We start from the raw sequence: 20,580 nt of genomic DNA, 5'->3' as shown, positions 1-20,580 counted from the left end.
CTCCCCTCCCCTCGCCTTCCTTTCCTTTCTTCTGTCAGCTGAAACAGCAAGACCACACAGGCCCGTTAGTTCATGCAGGGACCTTGGTAGCACTTGAAACAGAGGAAGCTATTATGTAGTTTTCGGTTTTGTATTTCAAATTTCCAAGATGCAGATACTTGCTATAATAATGTACATTTTACCAGAGCATTAAAAAATGGAAAAATTTCCAGTTACTTTTCTTTCTTTCTCAATTAATTTTCCTTGCAGTGAAGAAGAAATTCCAAAGTTGGAAAAAGTATTTAACCACCTGAAGTTCAATTGCTAATTCATCTCAGTAATATGTCTAGCAGCAAACCTTTTATCCTCCAGTTTTTAGTGTCTTTACTAATTAAAAAAATAAAAAATAGAGGTTGACTGACTGAAGAAATTTTTTTTTTTTTTTTGAAACTGAGTCTCGCTCTGTGGCCCAGGCTGTAGTGCAGTGGCATGATCTTGGCTCACTGCAAGTTCTGCCTCCTGTGTTCACACCATTCTCCTGCCTCAGCCTCCCGAGTAGCTGGGACTACAGGCACCCGCCACCACACCCGACTGAGTTTTGTGTTTTTAGTAGAAACGGGGTTTCACTGTGTTAGCTAGGATGGTCTCAATCTCCTGACCTCATGATCCACCCACCGTGGCCTCCCAAAGTGCTGGGATTAGAGGCGTGAGCCACCGCGCCCAACCTCTAATGGTTTTTGTACTTACCATTACTGCATGAGAGAGAAGATCACTGAGCACTCGTTATAAGCCAGGCACTGTGCATTGTTCCTACGTTATACCATGAAATTTCTATAAAAACCTTCAAGTTTGTAGGGATGAATGATTATCTATCAGCTAGATATGATTGTCATACTTACTTGACAGACAAGGAGTCTTTGACTTAAGTAGTGTGTCCAAGATCACATTAGAGTTAAGAGAAGGGTTTTAAATGTGAAGGCTTTTGTGATAGATCCCAAACCCGTACGCAATAAGCTATACCACCGTGGATCTCAGGAATTGGTCACTCTGGCTGCCGCATTTCTGCTCACCTATTCTTTCTCTTCCTTTTTATTCTTTCCCCAAAATATAAGGACACATCAAAAGATGTTTCTGGCCGGGTGCACTGGGTCATGCCTGTAATCTCAGCACTTTGGGAGGCTGTGGCAGGTGGATCACCTGAGGTCAGGAGTTGGAGACCAGCCTGGCCAACATGGCAAAGCCCCATCTCTACTAAAAATACAAAAATTAGCCAGGCTACTCAGGAGGCTGAGGCAGGAGAATCACTTGAACCTGGGAGGTGGAGGCTGCAGTGAGCTGAGATCATGCCACTGTACTCCAGCCTGGGGTATGGAGCAAGACTCTGTCTCAAAAAAACAAAAAGATGTTTCTAAGAATGCTAGTGGTGCATGTTTGAGAATAGTATTATTCCCGTGAATGAATGTGACTACTACAACTGTTCAGCACGTGAAACCCTTTTTAAAAGCACGTGTATAAAATGTTTCTAAGAGTGCAGCTTGGGTGCGTGATTAAGAAGTGTTGTTTCCATGAATAAAGGTGTCCACTACACTATTCTGCAGGTAACATGCTCTGAAAAGACACATGTACAAAAGATGTGTACATGTACAAAAGTTGCTAAAATATTGTCAATGCAGTAGCCAGAGTGGTCCTTTTAGTTTGTCAGACCCTCTAACTGTTATTGAAACCCTCCAGTGTCTCCTCATCTCACCCAGAGTAAATGGAAGTCCATGATTTTAGTGGCCTTGGCCTACAGGGCCACACATGGTATACGTACCCCAGTGCCTCAGGTGACAGTTAGCTTTATGTGTCACCTGGCCAGGTTGTGAGTTACTTCATCAGACACTGATCTGGATGTCGCTGTGAAGGTGTGTTTTGTAGATGTGGGTGACCGCTACAGTCAGCTGACTTTAGGTAAAGGAGATTACCCCCAGTAATCTGGGCGGGCCTCTTCCAATCAGTTGAAGGCCTTCAAAGCAAAACTATATATATCTGTATCTAACCTATATCTACGTCTAATCTCTTGACCCTTTGGGGTCTGTTCTCTGGAGAGCCCTGACTGCTCCACTCTGCTGCCTTCCTCACATTGTCTCCCTCCCTCACCCACTCCTCCATGCCTCTGTCTTTGCTGGGTCCCCAAAACACCAGGCCGACCCCTGCCCTTGGACCATGCGCTCAGCACTCTGCCTGCAGGAGCCCATCCCCCAGATATCTCCATGGCTCTCTCCCCACCTCCTTCAGATGAAGCCTGTACTTGATTCCCTATTCAGAATTGCAGCCACCCCCCGCCAGCTTCCCCGTTCTCTGTACCCTGCTCTGCTGTTTTCTTTTGTCCACAGCACGTCACCCTCTAACATACAGTGTCATTTATTAGTTAGTTTTGTATGTTGTTTATTTTGTGTCTCCACCACTAGGATGCAAGTCCCATGAGGGAAGCAGTTCCCGTCTCTTTTGTCTGCTGATGTATCCCAGGTGCTTAGCACAGAGTAAGCACCCAAGGGTACATGTGGGACCAACAGCGACTAAGCAGTCTGGGGGGCAGTGAGCAGGGGCTAGCTGCGTGTGAGATGGGGTCCTGGGACTGCTCAGCTGTGGGGCTGGGTTAACGAGTGGGGTCTGTGTGGGTAGCGATTGGTAGGACTGCGAGGACCAATGGGAGGCTGATGGGGCCAGCAATTTGGGCACCTCTGCAGGGTGCATTAAGGAGACTCTGGCTTTCAGTGACTGTGGGAGAAATGAGTAACTTGCTCAAGGTCACTCATCCAGCAGAGCTGGAGTTGACCTCAAGAAACCTTAACCATGACACAGTGCAAGGTCACGATGCGAAAGCTGACTTGAAGCAGCACACGGGGCGTGGGCAAGAGAGGGTCTGTGTGCCCTGGAAGTTTTACCTGTCTGCAGACCAGAATGGGAAATGATACTGCAGGTAAATTCAGTATTTGAGAGCTCTGATCATACCTCATCTGGAAGACTGTATGAGTGAACAGCGCCTGGGGCCATGTTCCCCCAGACTAATGTACCCTTTCTGCTATTTCTGTTATGTGAGTCTGCAGGGAAATTTGAGAATAAATCACAGCCAGATGGAGGTGACAGGAGAGGGCTGGGACCCTAGCAATGGGGCCACAGCACCACGGTGCCGTGAACAGTGATTTTTTGTATTACTGTGTAGGATGAGTAAGAGGGAAAAGATACAAGAAGCAGAAAGACTGGTTAGTATTCTGACAGAGTAATTGCCATAGGCTGAATATTTATGTTGCTCCAAAACTCATATGGTGAGATCCTAACCCCCAGTGTATGGTATTTGGAGATGGGACCTGTGGGAGGTGATGAGAGTAGAGCCCTTGGGAATGGGACTAGAGCCCTTATAAAGAGACCCCAGGGTGCCCTCCCACCTCCCACCACATGAGGACACAGCAAGGAAGTACTGTTTATGAACAAGGAGGCAGCCCTCACCAGATACCAAGTCCACTGGTGTCTTGCTCTTGGACTTCCCAGCCTCCAGAACTATGAGAAATGTCTGTTTTTAGAAGCCACTGAGTCTATGGTATTCTTTTCTAGCAGCCTAAATAGAGTAAAACAGTAATCCACAAATGAAGTGATGAGGCTTAACATTTTCAAATCCAGTCTTCTTTTCTTTTTTCTTTTTTTTTTTTGGAGACAGAGTTTCTCTCTGTTGCCCAGGCTGGAGTGCAATGGCATGACATCTCGACTCACTGAAACCTCTGTCTCCCAGGTTCAAGCAATTCTCCAGCCTCAGCCCCCGCCAAGTAACTGGGATTACAGACATGTGCCACCATGCCCAGCTAATTTTGTGTTTTTAGTAGAGATGGTGTTTGGCCAGGCTGGTCTTAAACTCCTGGGCTCAAGTGATCCACTCACCTCAGCCTCCCAAAGTGCTGGGATTACAGGCATGAGCCACCACACTCAGCCAAATCCAGTCCTTTTACTAATTTGCTTCTCTACACCCCTGAATACCTTTTGGAATTCCATCCAACTGGTCAGTTTCTTTTTATCAGAGCCTTATTCCTTTTTGGTTCCTGTCCCTTACATTTCTTTAGCTTTTTCTCCACAGGGTGGAATGTCATTTTTGAAACCTCCCAAGCTACTTGTAATAACCATCAGTATTCCACTCTGGCTGTCCATACTACAGCAGTTTTTCCCCCCTCAAAGCCCAAGAGATGGAAAATATTTACAGTTTGGAATTTTTCATATTTAGAAACAAAGGTATCAATATAACAAAGAGTATTTGTGAACCAGTTTCATTCTATAAAATGGTGGGAAGATTCACCTGGAATTGTGCATTTTATTCCATTTTTGAAGAAGTTTTATGAAACAGTATCTGTATAAAGAAGCAACCGAAGACCCAACTCAGACTTTTGGGAAACATTAAATTTATTGAACAGGAAGTAACTGAATAAAGTCAGTTACCTGGACTCTTTACAGTAAGCAATGAATGTAATAAATTAAGGGGAAATTTCTAAAGAGCAAAAAGGATAAGAAATGTGACAAAGCTATAATAAATGTGTTAGAAGATTCACGCAAGTGAGAAAGCCTCAGAATATGGTTACTATACAGAAGCTCTTCTGTAGAAGTCTCAACACAGTGGACCACAGGTGAGACCTTATAAATAGGTGGATAAAGCTTACATGAAAACGTAATCTTACTCTGCTTTTGAACTCTCATCTCAGAGAGGAGCACTGCAATTTTCATTGTGTAAACATGGAATAAGCCTCCAACCCAGAACTCCATTTTCACTGGAACATGTAATTCATACTGGGAGAAATAATTCCAGGGCAACAAATGGGACAAAACCTTAGGTACAGGTCACCTGTCACTCGACAGAAGAGAAACCACACTGGGAGAATGCCTTATAAATTCCACACATAGAAGAAAACTCACAAAACTTTATTCAGGGGTCCAAATAAATTGATTAGACCTCAAAGAATTCAAACCCATGCATGCAAAAAAAACAAAAAAAAAACAAAAAACATGAATATCTTTAGGGAGGTGTCAGCCTCCACTGAATACCATAGAAATGATCAAAGAGGCTAGGTGCGATGGCTTATGTTTGTAATCCCAGCACTTTGGGAGGTGGAGGCAGGAGGATCGCTTGAGCTCAGAAGTTCGAGACCAGCCTGGGCAACATAGTGAGACCTTGTCTCTACACAAAATAAAAAATTAGCTGGTTATGGTGGTGTGCACCAGCTTCAGGAGGCTGAGGCGGGTGGATTGCTTGAGCCCAGGTCGAGACTACAGTGACCTAGGATTGTGCCACTGCACTCCAGCCTAAGAAAATGAGCAAGACCCTATCTCGAAAAAATAAAATAATAAAAGAAATGATCACAGGCAGAAACCGTATGTACACACTGAGTGTGGAAAAGCCCTCTTGTGGAAGTCAGTTATTTGTATACCTCAGAAAATTTGGGAAGGCAAGAAACCTTGTGAATGTACTAAATCTGATAACATCTTCAGTAACAGAGGATGCCCCACTGTACACAGAATGGCTCATGCTGTGGAGATAACCTGCAAGTAGACCGAATGTGAGAAAGCCCACAGGAGGCAGAGAGGCCTCGCGGCGCATCCGAGTTCCTAGAGAGGCCCGCAGGCATGAACATGGCAGAGCGTGAAAGTCTTCTGCGGGAAGCCAGGACTCTACGCCAGAAACTTCACACTGGGGAGAAATCCTCAATGCAATCAGTGTGGAAGTGCCTTTGCTAATAACTGCTTCTAATTCTGAATCATAGAGTTCAGAGTGGAGAAAACCACATAAATGTAAAACAATGTCTAAAAGTTTTCAACTAGAAGTCAAAACTCATTGCACACCAAGGAATTCATACTGGGAGAAACACTGAGGAAACAGCAAATGCAGGAAAGCTTTCTCTTGGAGATAAGAGCTCACTGACTCTCAGAGTTCATATAGGGGAAGAACCCTATACAGTCGTGAGTGTGGAACCGCCTTTGGCAAGAAAACATGCCCCATTAGCCAGGAGAGAGCCCACACAGGAGAGAAACCCTGTGGAATAAATACATTCTGGAAAGCATTCAGCAACAAATGAAACGTCCTAGTTCATGTTATGGAGAAGCCCTAGGAACACAATAGATGTGCAGAAGGAGAGTCAGTAGTGCAACAAAAATGTTTGTCAGAGGAGAAGCTTTTAAGTGAATTATCTAAAAACTGCAGAAACACCTAGTCCCAAGGTCAAAACCAACTACGCACCAGAGAAGCTGTATGGGAAAGTTTGTATGTTGGATAAAGTATGGTTGACCCTCAAAACTAGCTCCAGACATCACATACTAGAGAATGTATATTGATCTTAAACAGTGGTCAATTTAACAAATTTAAATTCTACTCCCAGGGACACACAATTCCATAACTTAAACCAAGCTTTTTGTAAAAACTATCAATGAAAGACAAACGTGCGTGCATCTGCAGCCCAAGCCTCTTCCTCCCCAGGCCTGGTGCTCAGCTTGCAAATGGGTCTTCCCAGTACATACGGGGAATGAAGAGTTTGCATCGCCATCCTGAGCCATCCACCTGGGATTCACCCTCACCACGGACATGACTGTCTGTCACTGCTCCCAACCTGGAGCTCCTAAACCCATCCCCGACCCGAACACAGCACAAATGCAACCCTGCTCCTCATTCTCACATCACTCATACCGCACACATGTCTCTGAATTTCTGAAGGTTTGTGGGGGTGGGTTTGGTCTTTTTTTTTTTTTTTTTTTTTTTGAGACAGTCTCACTCTTGCCCAGGCTGGAGCACAGTGGTACAATCTCAGCTCACTGCAACCTCCACCTCCCAGGTTCAAGTGTTCCTCCTGCCTTAGCCTCCCGAGCAGCTGGGATTATAGGCACCCACCATCACGCCTGACTGATTTTTGTACTTTTAGTAGAGACGGGGTTTCACCCTGTTGGTCAGGCTGGTCTCGAACTCCTGACCTCAGGTGATCCACCTGCCTTGGCCTCCCAAAGTGCTGGGATTACAGGTGTGAGCCACCACGCCCAGCCAAGGTTTGGGGGTGATTTAAGGGAGTGCACACAGGGGAGGAAAACAGCTATACTCTAAGTCTGACCTCGCCCAATCCCGGGGGAATGGCAGGAAAGTCCATGGCATTGGGAATCTCATGGGGGTGCACCCCAATTCCTCAGCTCACTCCCTCGCCCCTGCAGGCCCTTCCCATGCTCACAGGGGTCTCCACCCAGCGTCTCTCCCTCCGTGCCTGAGGAATCCTACCCAGGCCTGCGTGCCTCTGTCCAGACGCACAGCCCCAGGTCTCCTCTTCCTGAGACAGCGCCTCCTCCACTCCAACCCCATGTTTCATTCTGGGGTCTACACGTTCTTCCACACTGCCCAGGCCCCAGGTTATGGGGTTTGACCAAGGGGAGGAAATCCTCAATCCAGGCAAAGGCCGGGGCTTCATCATCATCTTTGGACTTCGGATGAGAGAAGTTTAGTCCCTCTCTAGAGCTAGAACCTTCTTGGTGGCTGTTTCCCACCATGGGTAGCGAGTCTGGTCTGTGGTGAGGAAGCATGAAGCTCACACGCTGGAATCAGGGCAGAGCTGGGTCCAGTTCCTTCTCAAGGCCAGCCCCACCGATGCAGGGCGTGGTCTTCGCGACTCCCTGCCTCTGACTGTTCACCGTGGACCTGGGCTCTATATAGCTTCCACCGTGAGGCAAGAGGAAGAAAGGAGAGGCAGCGAGCAGTCCCGTTCCTGCCTGCCTTGCTACTTGTGGTCTTCTGCATCCTCGCCCTTGGGTGGGGCTGCCACCGTGGAGGTGGCCTTGAGGCTCCGCTTTCGCTTCTGCACATTCTGCTCCGGATGGAACAGGATGACGTAGGTTTTGGGTACGTAGAGCATGCCGAGGGACACCGACGCACTCAGGCTCAAGGACACGGTTAGTGTGGTTGTCTGAATGTAGATCTAGACCATGGAAGAGGGGGCGAGATGGGACTCAGCCCTGCTCTCCCTGCCCCACCCCACACAGTCCTCACTACACAGACTCGAGCTGAGTCTGTTTCAGTCGGGCAACTGGGAATGAGCACTGAGACCAGGACAACAGCATGAGCAGAGGCCCCGGCGCCTGAGGGGCTGGCAGCCTCCGTGCAGCTCTGGTGTGGGCAGGAGGGAGGGGTGAGGAGGGGTTATTAACAGAGAGAGACACCTGGGGAAGCGGGAGCCAGAGCATGTCAGTGAATGAGTATGTTTCGAATACATACAAATGAATAAATGGGCACAGAGTGAATTGAGAAGCAGATGGGCAAATAAATGAATGACAGGTGCATAAAATGTTCTGCTGTGTATGTGAATAAATGATGCAGCAACGGGCTGACACATTAATGGGTTGGCAGTTATAAAGCATATAAAAGCCGGGTGTGGTGGCTCACACCTGTAATCTCAGCACTTTGGGAGGCCGAGGCAGATGGGTCACCTGAGGTCAGGAGTTTGAGACCAAGCTGACCAATATGGTGAAATGCCATCTCTATTAAAAATACAAAAATTGCCCAGGCATGGTGGCAGGCACCTGTAGTCCCAGCTACTCGGGAGGCTGAGGCAGGAGAATCACTCGACCCAGGAGGCGGAGCTTACAGTGAGCTAAGATCACACCACTGCACTCCAGTCTGGGTATCAGAGTGAGACTCTATCTCAGAAAAAAAAAAAAAAGAAAAGCATATGAAGAACTTGAATTTTTAAAAAAACAAGCTAACTGGGTGACAGAGTGAGGCAACATCTCTCAAAGAAATGAAAATGATAAAAAAAAAAAAAAAAAGAAGAGTGGAAGTTAAGAAAAGGGCTTAGAAGCTTGGACAAGTGAATGAATGAACAAAGTAAGAAGGGAATGAGTGAATGAACAAGCAGCCGGATACGGGATAAACAAAAGCGCAAACAAACATTTAAGCTCATGAATGAATCCACCGGCAGAACAGGCAGGAAACAGGCAGTGAGACCTCCTGGGAGCCTCATTACCTTTTCAGCTGACTGGGCAGTGCCAAAGAAGATAGGCACGAATGCCAGCCAGATGATGCAGGTGGTGTACATGGTGAAGCCGATGGGCTTGGCCTCGTTGAAGGTCTCGGGCACGCCGCGGGCCTTGATGGCGTACACGGTGCACGTGACCATGAGCAGGAGGCTGTAGCCCAGGCAGCCGATGAGAGACAGATCCGACATGTCACACTTGAGCACCCCTCTGGCCTGCTCCGGGTCCACCGTCCGCTGCTCCTCATAGTCAATCACGCTGTGTGGGGGCCGGGCCCCCAGCCATGCTATCACCCCCACCACCTGCAGGAGCCAACACTGCATCAGACACAGCACTTCCCAGGGACAAATCCATTCCAGCCCTGATGGAGGCCCCTGCAGGTTGGGATGCCCTCGAGGCTCTGCCCGTGGAGTGGGGTGCTCCACCTCTTCGTGGTGCCTCTCAGGAGCACTCAGTGGAGAAGAGGGGATGGCACCCCAGGAAGGGACAGCCCAAGAGGGGCCCATCCACCCAGCCAAAGGCCCTGGCAGCTGTGGAGAAGGGCTGTGCTAGCCGTATATGTTGGCAGCATCAGTGCAGTGTGCGTAAGAGGCAGCTTGGTGTCCTCTTCCTGCATTCTAGCCATTACCAATGCCATGCACTGTGCCCCTTCAAGGTAGATGGCTGAGGCCGGAAGCTCTGGAACTGAGGCCGGACTTGCATCGCCTCTCTAGCCTCCTCACATGTAGTGAGCTTCAAAATAAGGGCACATCACAGGCAAGAGAAACAAAGGAGCGCTCGGTGGGGAGGAGCAGGAATGGGAGCTGATGCTGAGGAGTACTGGAGTCTGTGCAGGCCCTCACAGGGAGGAGGTGGAGTTACCATTCCCTCACATGACAGGAAACACAACCTCGAGCCAAGGAAAGCTGGGAACAGGAATGAAGCCACCTGCATAAAGGCAGGACCCTGGAAGGGCTGCCCCACACGTTTGTGCAGGTTGTTCACTGCACAAGAGCGCCTGATTGGGGGCGGGGATCTGGAATCCAGCCTGCACGCCAGTGCCGTGCTGAGCACCTGGAGGGGGGCCATGTGAGCCTGCCGGAAGGGATGCTTTGCAGTCATCTGCCCACCCAGAAGAAGCAGCTTTTTGTGCTTCTCCCAAAGGCAGCAGACCCCTGAACAAAGGACCTTCCAAAATAAGTTTGGAAGTTCCTACTAGAACAAGGCTCCAGGTAGGAAAAAAAAAAAAAAAAAAACAGTTGCTTATGAGAAACAAAAAAGCAAGTCCAGGGACGCACAGCAGTAACAAGCAAAACAGCCCACAGATGCCGCAGCCCGTGGATCGGACAGCGAGCCAGCACGCCTCACTCGGAACGAACTCCTGCAAAATAATAGCAAATGAGCAAAGGACAGGAACAGGCTGAGCCCAGGAGAGGAAAGCCCCACGCCTGGTGCACTTGTACTAGGTGCAGGCAAATTAAAACCACAATGAGATGTCACGTCACATCTCGTCATGATGTGGTCATGGCAAAAACACCCAGTGCAGTTGCAGGCTTGTGTTTTTTTAAAAATCCGTTGTTATCCGGAACATGGGGCGGGCAATGACTGAGGCTGGGAAGGAGAGCTGGGGGTCCCCCGTGGGGTCTAAGCATCTCCACCTGGGGGTCGGGGAGCACGAAGCACCTCAGGCCGGGACGTAGAGGGCACCTTCTTAGGATGTGCGGCGCACGGAGACCCTGGGCCTGACCAGGGGACACTCAGGCCCTGTTATCTGGAAGAAGATGGGAGTACCTCCTAGTCACGGAGAACTGCATGACCTGAGGCATGTGGTGTGTGTGGAACCAACAGAGAAGGGGCTCACTGGGAGTGCACAGTGCTGTGTCCAAACGGTGAGCAGGTGTTCGCACTGAGGCCGCCCTCCACCTGGCCCTGAAACCCAGCTGGCCCTGCAGTGTCACACCAGGTCACCCTCCCCAAGCCATCTGTCTCCCGTACCCTTCGCACAGAAAACATCCAGGGCGTCCCAGACTCCAAGAGTTGTCTCCAAGGCCGTAATAACTTTGCTGTCTTAAGAAAATCCCCCAAAGGAGCTCCATTTTTTAATGCACAACACCGCACGAAACACTGGCCACTGGGTGGGATTCGATCTCCACTCCACAGTAAAATGTTGGACCCTAGGCCTCTTATCCACACTGCCCCAGTGAACAGGACAGCAGAGACTCCCTTGTGCAAACAGGAAAACCAGTCAGCTAGCTCTTCGTCCTGTTTCCACACGTGAGCTAAACTGTGGAAGAGCACGTTTGGTTTATGAAAATCACTTCGCTGTTGTACAGAAAGGTCTCTGGAGGCCCACACTCCCCGCCTTACTGCCCTGTTCTCCTTCAGGGACCCAGCAGGGGAGCTGGCGGCCCTAACTGAGCTGCTGTCACAGGACGGGAGGAGCTCCATTTCCTGTGGCCTTAAAAAAACAAAAAAACAAAAAAGGCTGGTCGCGGTGGCTCACGCCTGTAATCCCAGCACTTTGCAAGGCTGAGACGGGCGGATCACGAGGTCAGGAGATCGAGACCATCCTGGCTAACATGGTGAAACCCCGTCTCTACTGAAAAATACAAAAAAATTAGCCGGGCGTGGTGGCGGGCGCCTATAGTCCCAGCTACTCGGGAGGCTGAGGTAGGAGAATGGCGTAAAACCCCGGGGGCAGAGCTTGTAGTGAGCTGAGATCGCGCCACTGCACTCCAGCCTGGGCAACAGAGCGAGACTCTGTCTCAAAAAAAAGAAAAGAAAAGAAAAGAAAAACCCACAGGAACTAAAATAGAAAAGGGTGATTCTAAAAACAGCATTTCTCTTTTTGTTTTGAGACAGGGTCTCACTCTGACACCCAAGCTGGACTGCAGTGGTGCAGTCTTGGCTCACAGCAACCTTCAACTCTCTGGCTAAAGCGATCCTCCTATCTCAACCTCCCAAGTAGTTAGCACTACAGGCATGCGCCACCATGCCCGGCTAATTTTCATATTTTTTTGCAGAGACAGGGTCATGCCATGTTGCCCAGGCTGGTCTCAAACTCCTGGACTCAGGTGATCCACCCACCTCCGCCTCCCAAGGTGCCGGAATTACAGGCGTGTGCCACTGTGCCTGGCCTTTTCTGCTTTGTTAATTTGTGGACAGTCCCCCTCTCTGCCCTGGCCCTTGGGAGCCTATGGACCCACCTGCAGGGAGGTGAGGCTGAAGGTGATGACCAGCTGCGAGGTGGGGCTGATGAAGGGAGGGGGTGTGACTGAGCGCTTGCCCTGCTCAAAGATGCGGTAGATACGGTTGGTCTTGGTGAGCAGGGCAGAGTAGCTGAGGGTCGTGCCTAGGCCGAGGAAGAGCCTGCGGGTGGCACAGACCACGGCCCCAGGCTCAGCCACCATGAGGAAGGTGATGGCATAGATGAGGAAGATGCCAGTGAGGAGAACGTAGCTGAGCTCTCGGCCTGAGGCCCGGACAATGGGCGTGTTGTTGTGTCGCATGAAGGTGGCCACCACTGTGGTAGTGGCCATGATGCCCAGCACAGCCAGGAGGAGCGGCAGGGCTGCCCAGGGGGAGGACCAGCTTAGGCGCACCACAGGCGTGGGGCGGCAGCCGGTGTGGTTGGGCGTGGGCCTCATGTCCCCAGGACAGGCCTCACACGTGAACTCGTCCACCTGGAAGCGGTACCCGTCACAGGCCTCACAGTGCCAACAGCAGGGGACGCCCTTCACCATCTTCTTCCGCTCCCCCGGCCCACAGGGGAGGCTGCACAGAGACGAGGGCACCTCGTGGGGGTCGCCAGACCACTGCAGGGCCTCCACCTGGGACGCACAAAACACAGGCTGGGGGCCTCTGCCTCCGGGATCCTGGGCCCATGCCCACCCAGGGCTTGGTCTGCACACTCACATCCAGTCTGAGGGTCTCTGCCCACTGGCCCACTGCCTGGTACCCGCCACTGCTGGCACTGCCGTTGGTGGCCTGGTACTGGAAGATGTCGTACCGCCCGGGCGCGTCTCCGTTTTCATTGAACATCACGGGGGTTCCTGCGCTGCCTGGAGAGAGAGCCCGTCATCCTTGCTGGTCCTGCAGCCCAGCAGAGCTGTCTCTGGGGGAGGCCCCAGGGACCAGCAGGAGAAAGGAGGCGCTTAACAAGCATCACTGCTCATGAGGGACGTGCAAATCCAAGCCACAGGGAAATCCCCCTTCACCCATTGGGATGGCTTCTATCCAAGAACCAGAAAATAACAAGTGTGTGAGCATGTGGAGAAGTCGGAACCCTTGTGCACAGCGGATGGGAAAAGGCTGCAGCCGCTGCAGAAAACAGTGTGGAGGCTCCTCAAAAAATTAAACACACGACCCAGCAATTCCACTCCTGGGTAGATACCCAAAAGACTAGAAAGCAGGGCGGCAAAGAAATACTTGTACAGCCATGTTCATAGCAGCATTAGTCGCATAGCCACAAGATGAGAGCAACCCAACACTGACAGAGAATGGACGAACGTGATGGGGCCATTCATACAATGGGATGCAATTCAGCCTTCAAGAGGAAGGCAGTTCTGACCCATGCTATAAAATAGATGGACCTTGAGGACACGATGCTCAGTGAAACAAGCCAGTCACACATGGGCAAATACTGTCTGATTCCGAGGACAGACAGTTCATAGAAAGGAGCAGTGGAACCGTGGTTGCACGTGCTGGCGGGAGGAGGGGATGGGGAAGTGTTTAATGTGTACAGAGTTATGGTTTTAGAGATGAAGAGTTCTGGGGATAGATGGTGGTGCTAGTTGCGTCACATTGTGAATTCATTTTTATTTATTTTATTTTTTTTTTTGAGACAGTCTCATTCTGTTGCCCAGGCTGGAGTGCACTGGCACAATCCCAGCTCACTGCAACCTCTGCCTCCCGGGTTCAAGCGATTCTCCTGTCTCAGCCTCCCTAAGCAGCGTGGATTACAGGCACTCGCCACCATGCCTAGCTAATTTTGTATTTTTAATAGAGACGGGGTTTCATCATGTTGGCCAGGCTGGTCTCGAACTCCTGACCTCTAGTGATCCACCTGCCTCGGCCTCCCAAAGTGCTGGGATTATAGGAGTGAGCCACTGCACCCAGCCTGAATGTATTTAATATCACTGAACTCTACACTTAAAAATGGTTAAGGTGGTACATTTTATATTATATGTATTTTATCACAATTAAAAATGAAAAAAAGTTTCATGGTCCAGGCTAGGGGGGGATGAGTTCAGACATGGAGAGAGGTCTGAGTGACAGTATGAAATTGGAATGACTTGAACAATGAGCTCTATTTTTCTTACAAGCTTGCTCCACCCGCCTGCAGAGCTGCTCTGGGCTCATATTAAGTTGACTTGATTAGCAGAGAGCATGGGGGAGAGAAGGTGGTGAGTGAGTGCTTAGTGGAAGAGTGGAGTTTAGAACTGTGTAAAGGACACTGATTGAACAGAAAGTCATCTCTCCACAAATCATGGACACAGCTTGAGTCCACTGGGGTCTTCTCAAAAGACACAATTTTGAGCCCTGACCACACACCAAGCCTGGTGCCAAGGCACAGGTCAGACCCACGCCCGTGCCTAGTGCATGACTCAGAGTGGGTGGCATATCCCTGCGTAAATGCCCCACGTGCGCCCCCAGGGTCCAGACGCCCTCAAGCTCTGCGCAGTGGAGGGGAGTGTGGTGTGACCCACTGAGGGTTCCTGGCAGAAGGGATCAGAGAAGCTCCCCAGCATCTCAACTGTGCAAACCAGTGCAGGGAACACTGAAGCCTGGGGAGGGAGCAGTGCTCAAACATGGGGACCGGAACTTGTCTCCTGTCTTCGGCACTCAGCCCCAGGTGCCCCCATTAGACCACTCAGCCTCTCCCAGCCCTTCTACCCTGAGGTCATCCCAGGCCTCACAGACAAATCCAGCTCCCAAACTGCCCTTCACTGCTGCAGGGGTGCAGGCACCCACTCACCATTGAAGCGGACAGCTCGAATATACTGCAGAAGCGTCCGCCCATCGGTGGGCTCCATCGCCGGGCACAGGCCTGTGTGCCCAGGGCAGAGCGCCTGGTGCATGCTGTGGAGGGCATGGGCAATGGCGTACACTGCATCAATCACGAACTGCACCTTGCCCTCCTGCTCGTACGTGGAGTCCCGGCCGATGCGTTCCTCGCCTGTCCTAGGGATGCCCAGAGAAAGTGTGCCCGGCCGCCATGCACCCAACCTGGCCTCCCACCTTCCCCCTCCCCACCCTCCCCACCCTGGGCAGCTCTCACCTGTGCATTTGCGGGTGGAATCATCTGACTGAGTACCTGAGCTGGTCAGTTTGCAGTTAAAATTCTCTTCCCAGAACTCGGCAAACCAGATGTTCCTGCGGTTGTTCTCCAGGGATCGAGTCATGAAGTACTGGTCAAATCCTACAGAGACGGAAGGAGGGGGAGGGTGGCGCTGACCTAAGCCAGCTGTGTTTCTCCTGTGTCTCTCTGCCACTTGCTCACTTTTCAGCTAGGAGTGGCCAGGTGACCAAGTTCTGATTGGTGGACTCAGAGTCAACTGGAGGTTCCAGGGTAGCCTTTATATGCTGATGCAAACTCAGAGCCTCACCACTGAAAGACTTTTGTCCCTGCTCCTTCTTTTGGTGGAATAAAAGAACGGACAGAGCCCAGGGCTTTGAGAGCATCATTCGCTCACTGCTCCACACTTAAAGTCGCCAACTCTCAGACCTTGTGTCTTGTGAGGAGATGCCTTCATTGCTAAAAGTACTCTCAGTCCAGGCTGCCACCTGCACCCAAATGCATCGTAGCTGAAATAAAAGGTGTGACGGTGTATATCCCCCCTAAGACTGGGAGGCCCTAGCAGCCAGGGCTCAGCCTTTCCAGGGTCTGTGTTTCATAAAATAGCCCTGAAATATGTCATCAAGGCGTCCTCAGTCCAGCCTTGGGGAGAATGAGCAATCCTACTGTAAAGTGAACCATCTGTTCCTGCTGGATTCATCCAGATCCACAGGTGGGACCGGGGGTGCAAGGGCCTCATCACTTTGATCAACAGGATGGTATATTCCATATCCTTGGTTTCTCTCCCTCCCACCCTCATCCTCAGATTGGCGTGTCTTTGGCAGCACTAGAAACACAGGCACTAAATTAGAAAACAAAACCAGCCGGGTGCAGTGGCTCACGCCTGTAATCCCAGCACTTTGGGAGGCCGAGGTGGGCAGATCATGAGGTCAGGAGATCGAGACCATCCTCACTAACACGGTGAAACCCCGTCTCTACTAAAAATACAAAAAACTAGCCGGGCGAGGTGGCGGGCGCCTGTAGTCCCAGCTACCCAGGAGGCTGAGGCAGGAGAATGGCGTAAACTCGGGAGGTGGAGCTTGCGGTGAGCTGAGATCCGGCCACTGTACTCCGGCCTGGGTGACAGAGTCAGACTCCGTCTCATAAAAAAATAAATAAATAAATAAAATAAAATAAATAAATAAATAAAAACAACCCAACAGTTTCTCCCCATCCAGGGAGTGGAGTGTCCTTTTCCTCGCACGCCATCCCAGTCAAGCACTGCTTGGAGGGACGCGTCCGCAGATTATTATCAGAATCACAGGATCCGGGGATCTGAGAAGGGATCTGGATTATGGCACCAATTACACAGACGCAGAAAATGATCGGCCCCAAGAGGGGGTGCTGGGGAGACGCGTGGGGTGGGGGCTGCAGTGCCCCTGGACTCACCGTCAATGGAGGCCCTTTTGGGCAGGATGGTGATGGCTCCGACGGCCACATCCTCCAGGCTCAAGATGGGCGAGGTCTTGGCTCCCCAGCTGTCTGAACCGACCCACAGGAAGTGGCCGGTCAGGTTGGCCTGGCGAGCTGCCTCCAGGACCCGCCTGGGAGGAGCAGGGCTGGGGTGAGGGAGGGCCTGGGAGCCTCCTCCAGCTTGGCCCATATTCCTTCCCACTCTATCCATCTCCCCTGCTCTACACTCACTCACCAGATCCTTGTTGCTCAGGAAAAACGGAGCTTGGGGCATTTGGGGCACTTTCCCTGGGCTCTCCTCTGACCCTAGGCCTGCCCACTTGCTCTGCCCACTGTAACCCACTGTACAGAGGGCTCAGAAGGGCTCCTTGGGGAAAAATCCAGTTCGAAGCCACCCCCTCCCCACACGCCTCCACCAGCGTCACACCCAGCCTCCTAGGCTGGAGATGAACTCGGGCTGGGGCCTGCAGCCTCTGTGCCGACCCTGGGCTCCTTCCCTGACAGCTCCTTTTCTAAACTGGGATCTGCCCACAGGTCCCTCCCCACACCCCAGGAGCTGTAAACACAGACACATATTCTGTGTGCTACTCAGTCTGGGCTTGTGGCATCTCCCCAGACCAGGCTGCTTTGCCGCTGGGGGCACCAGAATCAGAGGCAGCAGCAGGGAAGGTGGGAGGTGCGGGGAGCAGGGGAAAGGGAGGCTGGGAGGGTGTGTAAGGTGGTGATGTGCAAGAGGAGGGGTGGGACCCTCAGGGAGAGCCCCAGGAGCCCAGTGATTGTGCCACTGTCCCACCTGATGTCATCCTCATTGGCAAAGATGATGATGCCCCGGGCGTTGGGTGTCTCCATGAGTCTCCTGATCACCTTGTTGAACTCTCCCAGCTTCGGTTCCCTGGGAATCTTGATAGACTGGGCAATACAGACCCCCCCTGGGTGTTGGGGGTGCCAAAGTCAGCTTCTGTCCCACCCACCCACACACCCACCTGACCACTGCTACATAGGACTGTGTAGCCTGACTGAAGGGTCTGCAGGGGTGAAATCTGGCCTGCACCCTCCACCAAGCCTGAGGCAGGGCTGAGTCTTCCAAAAGCACCAGCCAGGCAACCTCCACCCACCATGGACCCGGGCCACCCATCCTTCTGCTTCCACCCCACCCAAGGGCCCGGGGCCCACACTGTGGAGACTCCTTGGTGCCTCGGAGCCCCCAGCTCACCAGCCTCTCGGGAGATCTGAACGAAGGCCTCAACCCCGCTTTCGCCATAGTTGCCCTCAGAGGCCAGCGTGGACACATAGTTCCATCCCAGTGCCCTCACGATGTCCACCATGGCCTGGGCCTGGTAGGAGTCGGGTGGCACCACCCGGGAGAAGAAGTCATAGCGCGTGGAGTCGCTGAGCTCCGGGGCTGTGGAGGCGTAGCTGATCTGCGGTATCTGGAGGGCGGGAAGGACAGCCGGGCTGTGGACGGAGGTCAGTAACTCGAGAGAGGGAGGGCAAGGGGGGCTCAGGAACGGACAGGGCACAGAAGGTGTGGGGCTGGGACCTGGGACACAGATGGGGCATGGAAGGCTTGGGGTGGGGACCTGGGGCCAGCTGGAGCAGCCACCTGGAAAGGCTAGAAGCTGTGGGCAAGGTCTGCGTTTTGTGAGTGGGCCTGAGAACTCTGTGAACGTTGTGCATGTGGGAGGTACGCAGGACTAGGGGAGAGGGCCGGACCGCCACGTATACTGGTACAAGCTGTGTCCTGAACAAGAACGCCCCAGCAGAGGGCCTGCAGCCCATCCAGCTGCATCTGCCTGTCCCAGTCAGCCCCAGGGGAAAGCACCTTTTCTTGATTCACACCAAGGGGTGGTCTGCAGGGGCGGACAGCCCTAGCAGGGATTAGGGCAGACAGGGAAGCACCAGGGGGTGTTTGATTTAAGGCTGTGTCTGGCCTAGAATGGGGTTTGTTGGAAACTGGGTTTCTCTGCATGCATGACAGTGATTAACAGCAGAGATCAGAGGCTGAACTGACCGGGGAGTGTGGAGGCGGAGGCACAGGGCTGAGAAGGCTGCCAAGAGGGGACTACAGGGCTCCAGGGTAAAAAGGGCTATAGCAGGAGCTGGTGTGAAGGCCAGAGAGGAGAATTTCTGGAAGGAGGGAGGGGGACTGCTCCAGGGTTGTTTGAAGCAGGATAGGAAGTATAGAGACAGCATGAAAAGGAAGCCGGGAGTGGCAGGGAGAGAGAAAGAGGGAAGATACAGGTGGAGAGAAACAAGAAGAGGAGAGAGAGAGAGAGAGAGAGAGAGAGAGACAGAGAACCGAGGAGTACAGGAGACGAGAAAGGCCCAGTGGCCACAGCTCAGTGAATAATGCTGTGGTCCTCAAGCCCTCCTGGACACTTGAGTTTGGGAACAACCTTCCCATGCCCCTGGACCTCCTGAGGGAAGTTAATTTAAAATGGCTGCCAGCACGGTGACGTGGCTGGGAAATGAATGTATTTCCTTTAGACCAGGAATTGCAGCATCTTGCCTGTGGCTCTGTTTTGCACAGTTTTTTATTAATGTTTGCATTTCTAGCCAGGCAGCACAACCTCAGTCTGGGATGAGCTAGCAGCAGCGGGCCCTGGGTTCACAGAGTCCTGCCCGCCTGAATACCCAGCTGGGCCCCTGAAGGCCTTCGGGTCTGGAATCTCTGCATTCGACCTAGAGGACAGAGACAGAAACTAGAGCTCTAGGCAGGGCCGGGAACACACACAGGCGGGTGAAAAACCCCGGGGCGGCCACACAGCCTGTCTGGTGCCAGCGTGGAGGTGACATATCAACACTGCCAATCCGAGGAAACGGGGATGGGCGCTTCCATGTGCGTAGATGATGCGGAGCGGCCCCGCACACCTGGAGCAAACACAGACGCTGCTCCTGGGAGAGAGAAGCTCTTGGGAAAGAGAAGTTCCTCCCCTGGGCAGATGGAGGCCAGGCCTTCCTCCTTCACAGACAGCCGGATGCACACAGGCCCCTCCCGCCACAGAACCCCAGAAAAACTGTCCCACAAAACCCCCTGCATGCCAAAGCCCCCTAATCCCGACTCTGCTGGCCCCTAGGACTGCAAGGAACACGCTGCCCTCACAGGACAGTTCTCTACATGTGAGGACAGTGCAGGGCCAGCCCGGGCACCTACGCAGGGCGGGGTGCAGGAGACCAGCGCTCACAAGGGAATGCCCCACCCTGCTCTCAGACACCCCTGGAGGGAGGGTTCAAGGCAGACGTTTTGAAAATAAACTTAAATGATCAAAAAAGAGAAGGTCCAGACCTTTCCGGCCTGTCCACTCCCAATAGCAGCCCCGGGACACGTCCCAGTTGCTGCTCTGGAAGAAGGGCCCGGGTTCTAAATAAAGCTCAAAGTTGAAACGTCACTCGAGCGCTCCACAGGCCGAGGGGGCAGGAGCACCTTGTGTGGGTGGAGGAGGTGTGCCCAGAACAAGGGCACTCGAGCAGGCTGGCAAACGGGGACTGAAGTCAGGCCGCCCTCCGCAGCCAACCGGCCAGAGGCGTAGGTGGCACCCGCCCGGGAAGGGGCGCCCTTGCGGGGCGGGGTAGACAAGGGCGGCTGGAGTGGTCGGGTGGATCCGATTCAGGCCTGCGTCGGGCCCAACTGACACGACTTCTTTGACGCTGTGTGAACTCAAGTGATTAAAACGGAGACTCTTCCAGAAGAAGTAAAGGAATGAGACTTGGGCCACCCCAGGGCGTGGACGGGAGAGACGCTGGACACCCAGCCCGGCCCCGCGGCCCTCACCGCAAACAGGCGCAGCACGTTGGCGACCATGATGGAGACGGAGCTGGCCGAGGCGCCCACAACGGCCACGACGCGCTCGGGG

At 52.3% G+C, this 20,580-nt stretch overlaps 1 protein-coding gene across 1 annotated transcript in view; it reads right to left on the bottom strand.

Moving 5' to 3' along the window:
• Positions 1–7,745: 7,745 nt before the first annotated feature.
• GRM6 (glutamate receptor, metabotropic 6) overlaps positions 7,746–20,580 on the bottom strand; it is a 13,806-nt gene continuing 971 nt past the window's right edge. The window contains exons 2-11 of the mRNA XM_011960175.1: positions 20,499–20,573; positions 17,940–18,156; positions 17,520–17,655; positions 16,703–16,857; positions 15,257–15,397; positions 14,954–15,154; positions 12,892–13,037; positions 12,183–12,806; positions 8,988–9,299; positions 7,746–7,943 (exon numbers count right to left, since the gene is read on the bottom strand). Coding sequence (XP_011815565.1) covers positions 7,746–7,943; positions 8,988–9,299; positions 12,183–12,806; positions 12,892–13,037; positions 14,954–15,154; positions 15,257–15,397; positions 16,703–16,857; positions 17,520–17,655; positions 17,940–18,156; positions 20,499–20,573 — 2,205 coding nt within the window. The remainder of the gene's footprint in view (positions 7,944–8,987; positions 9,300–12,182; positions 12,807–12,891; positions 13,038–14,953; positions 15,155–15,256; positions 15,398–16,702; positions 16,858–17,519; positions 17,656–17,939; positions 18,157–20,498; positions 20,574–20,580) is intronic.

This window comes from Colobus angolensis, unplaced genomic scaffold (assembly GCF_000951035.1).
Source record: "Colobus angolensis palliatus isolate OR3802 unplaced genomic scaffold, Cang.pa_1.0 Scaffold509, whole genome shotgun sequence".
In the NCBI taxonomy this organism is placed as follows: domain Eukaryota; kingdom Metazoa; phylum Chordata; class Mammalia; order Primates; family Cercopithecidae; genus Colobus; species Colobus angolensis.
This window is presented reverse-complemented; position numbering and strand designations above follow the sequence as displayed.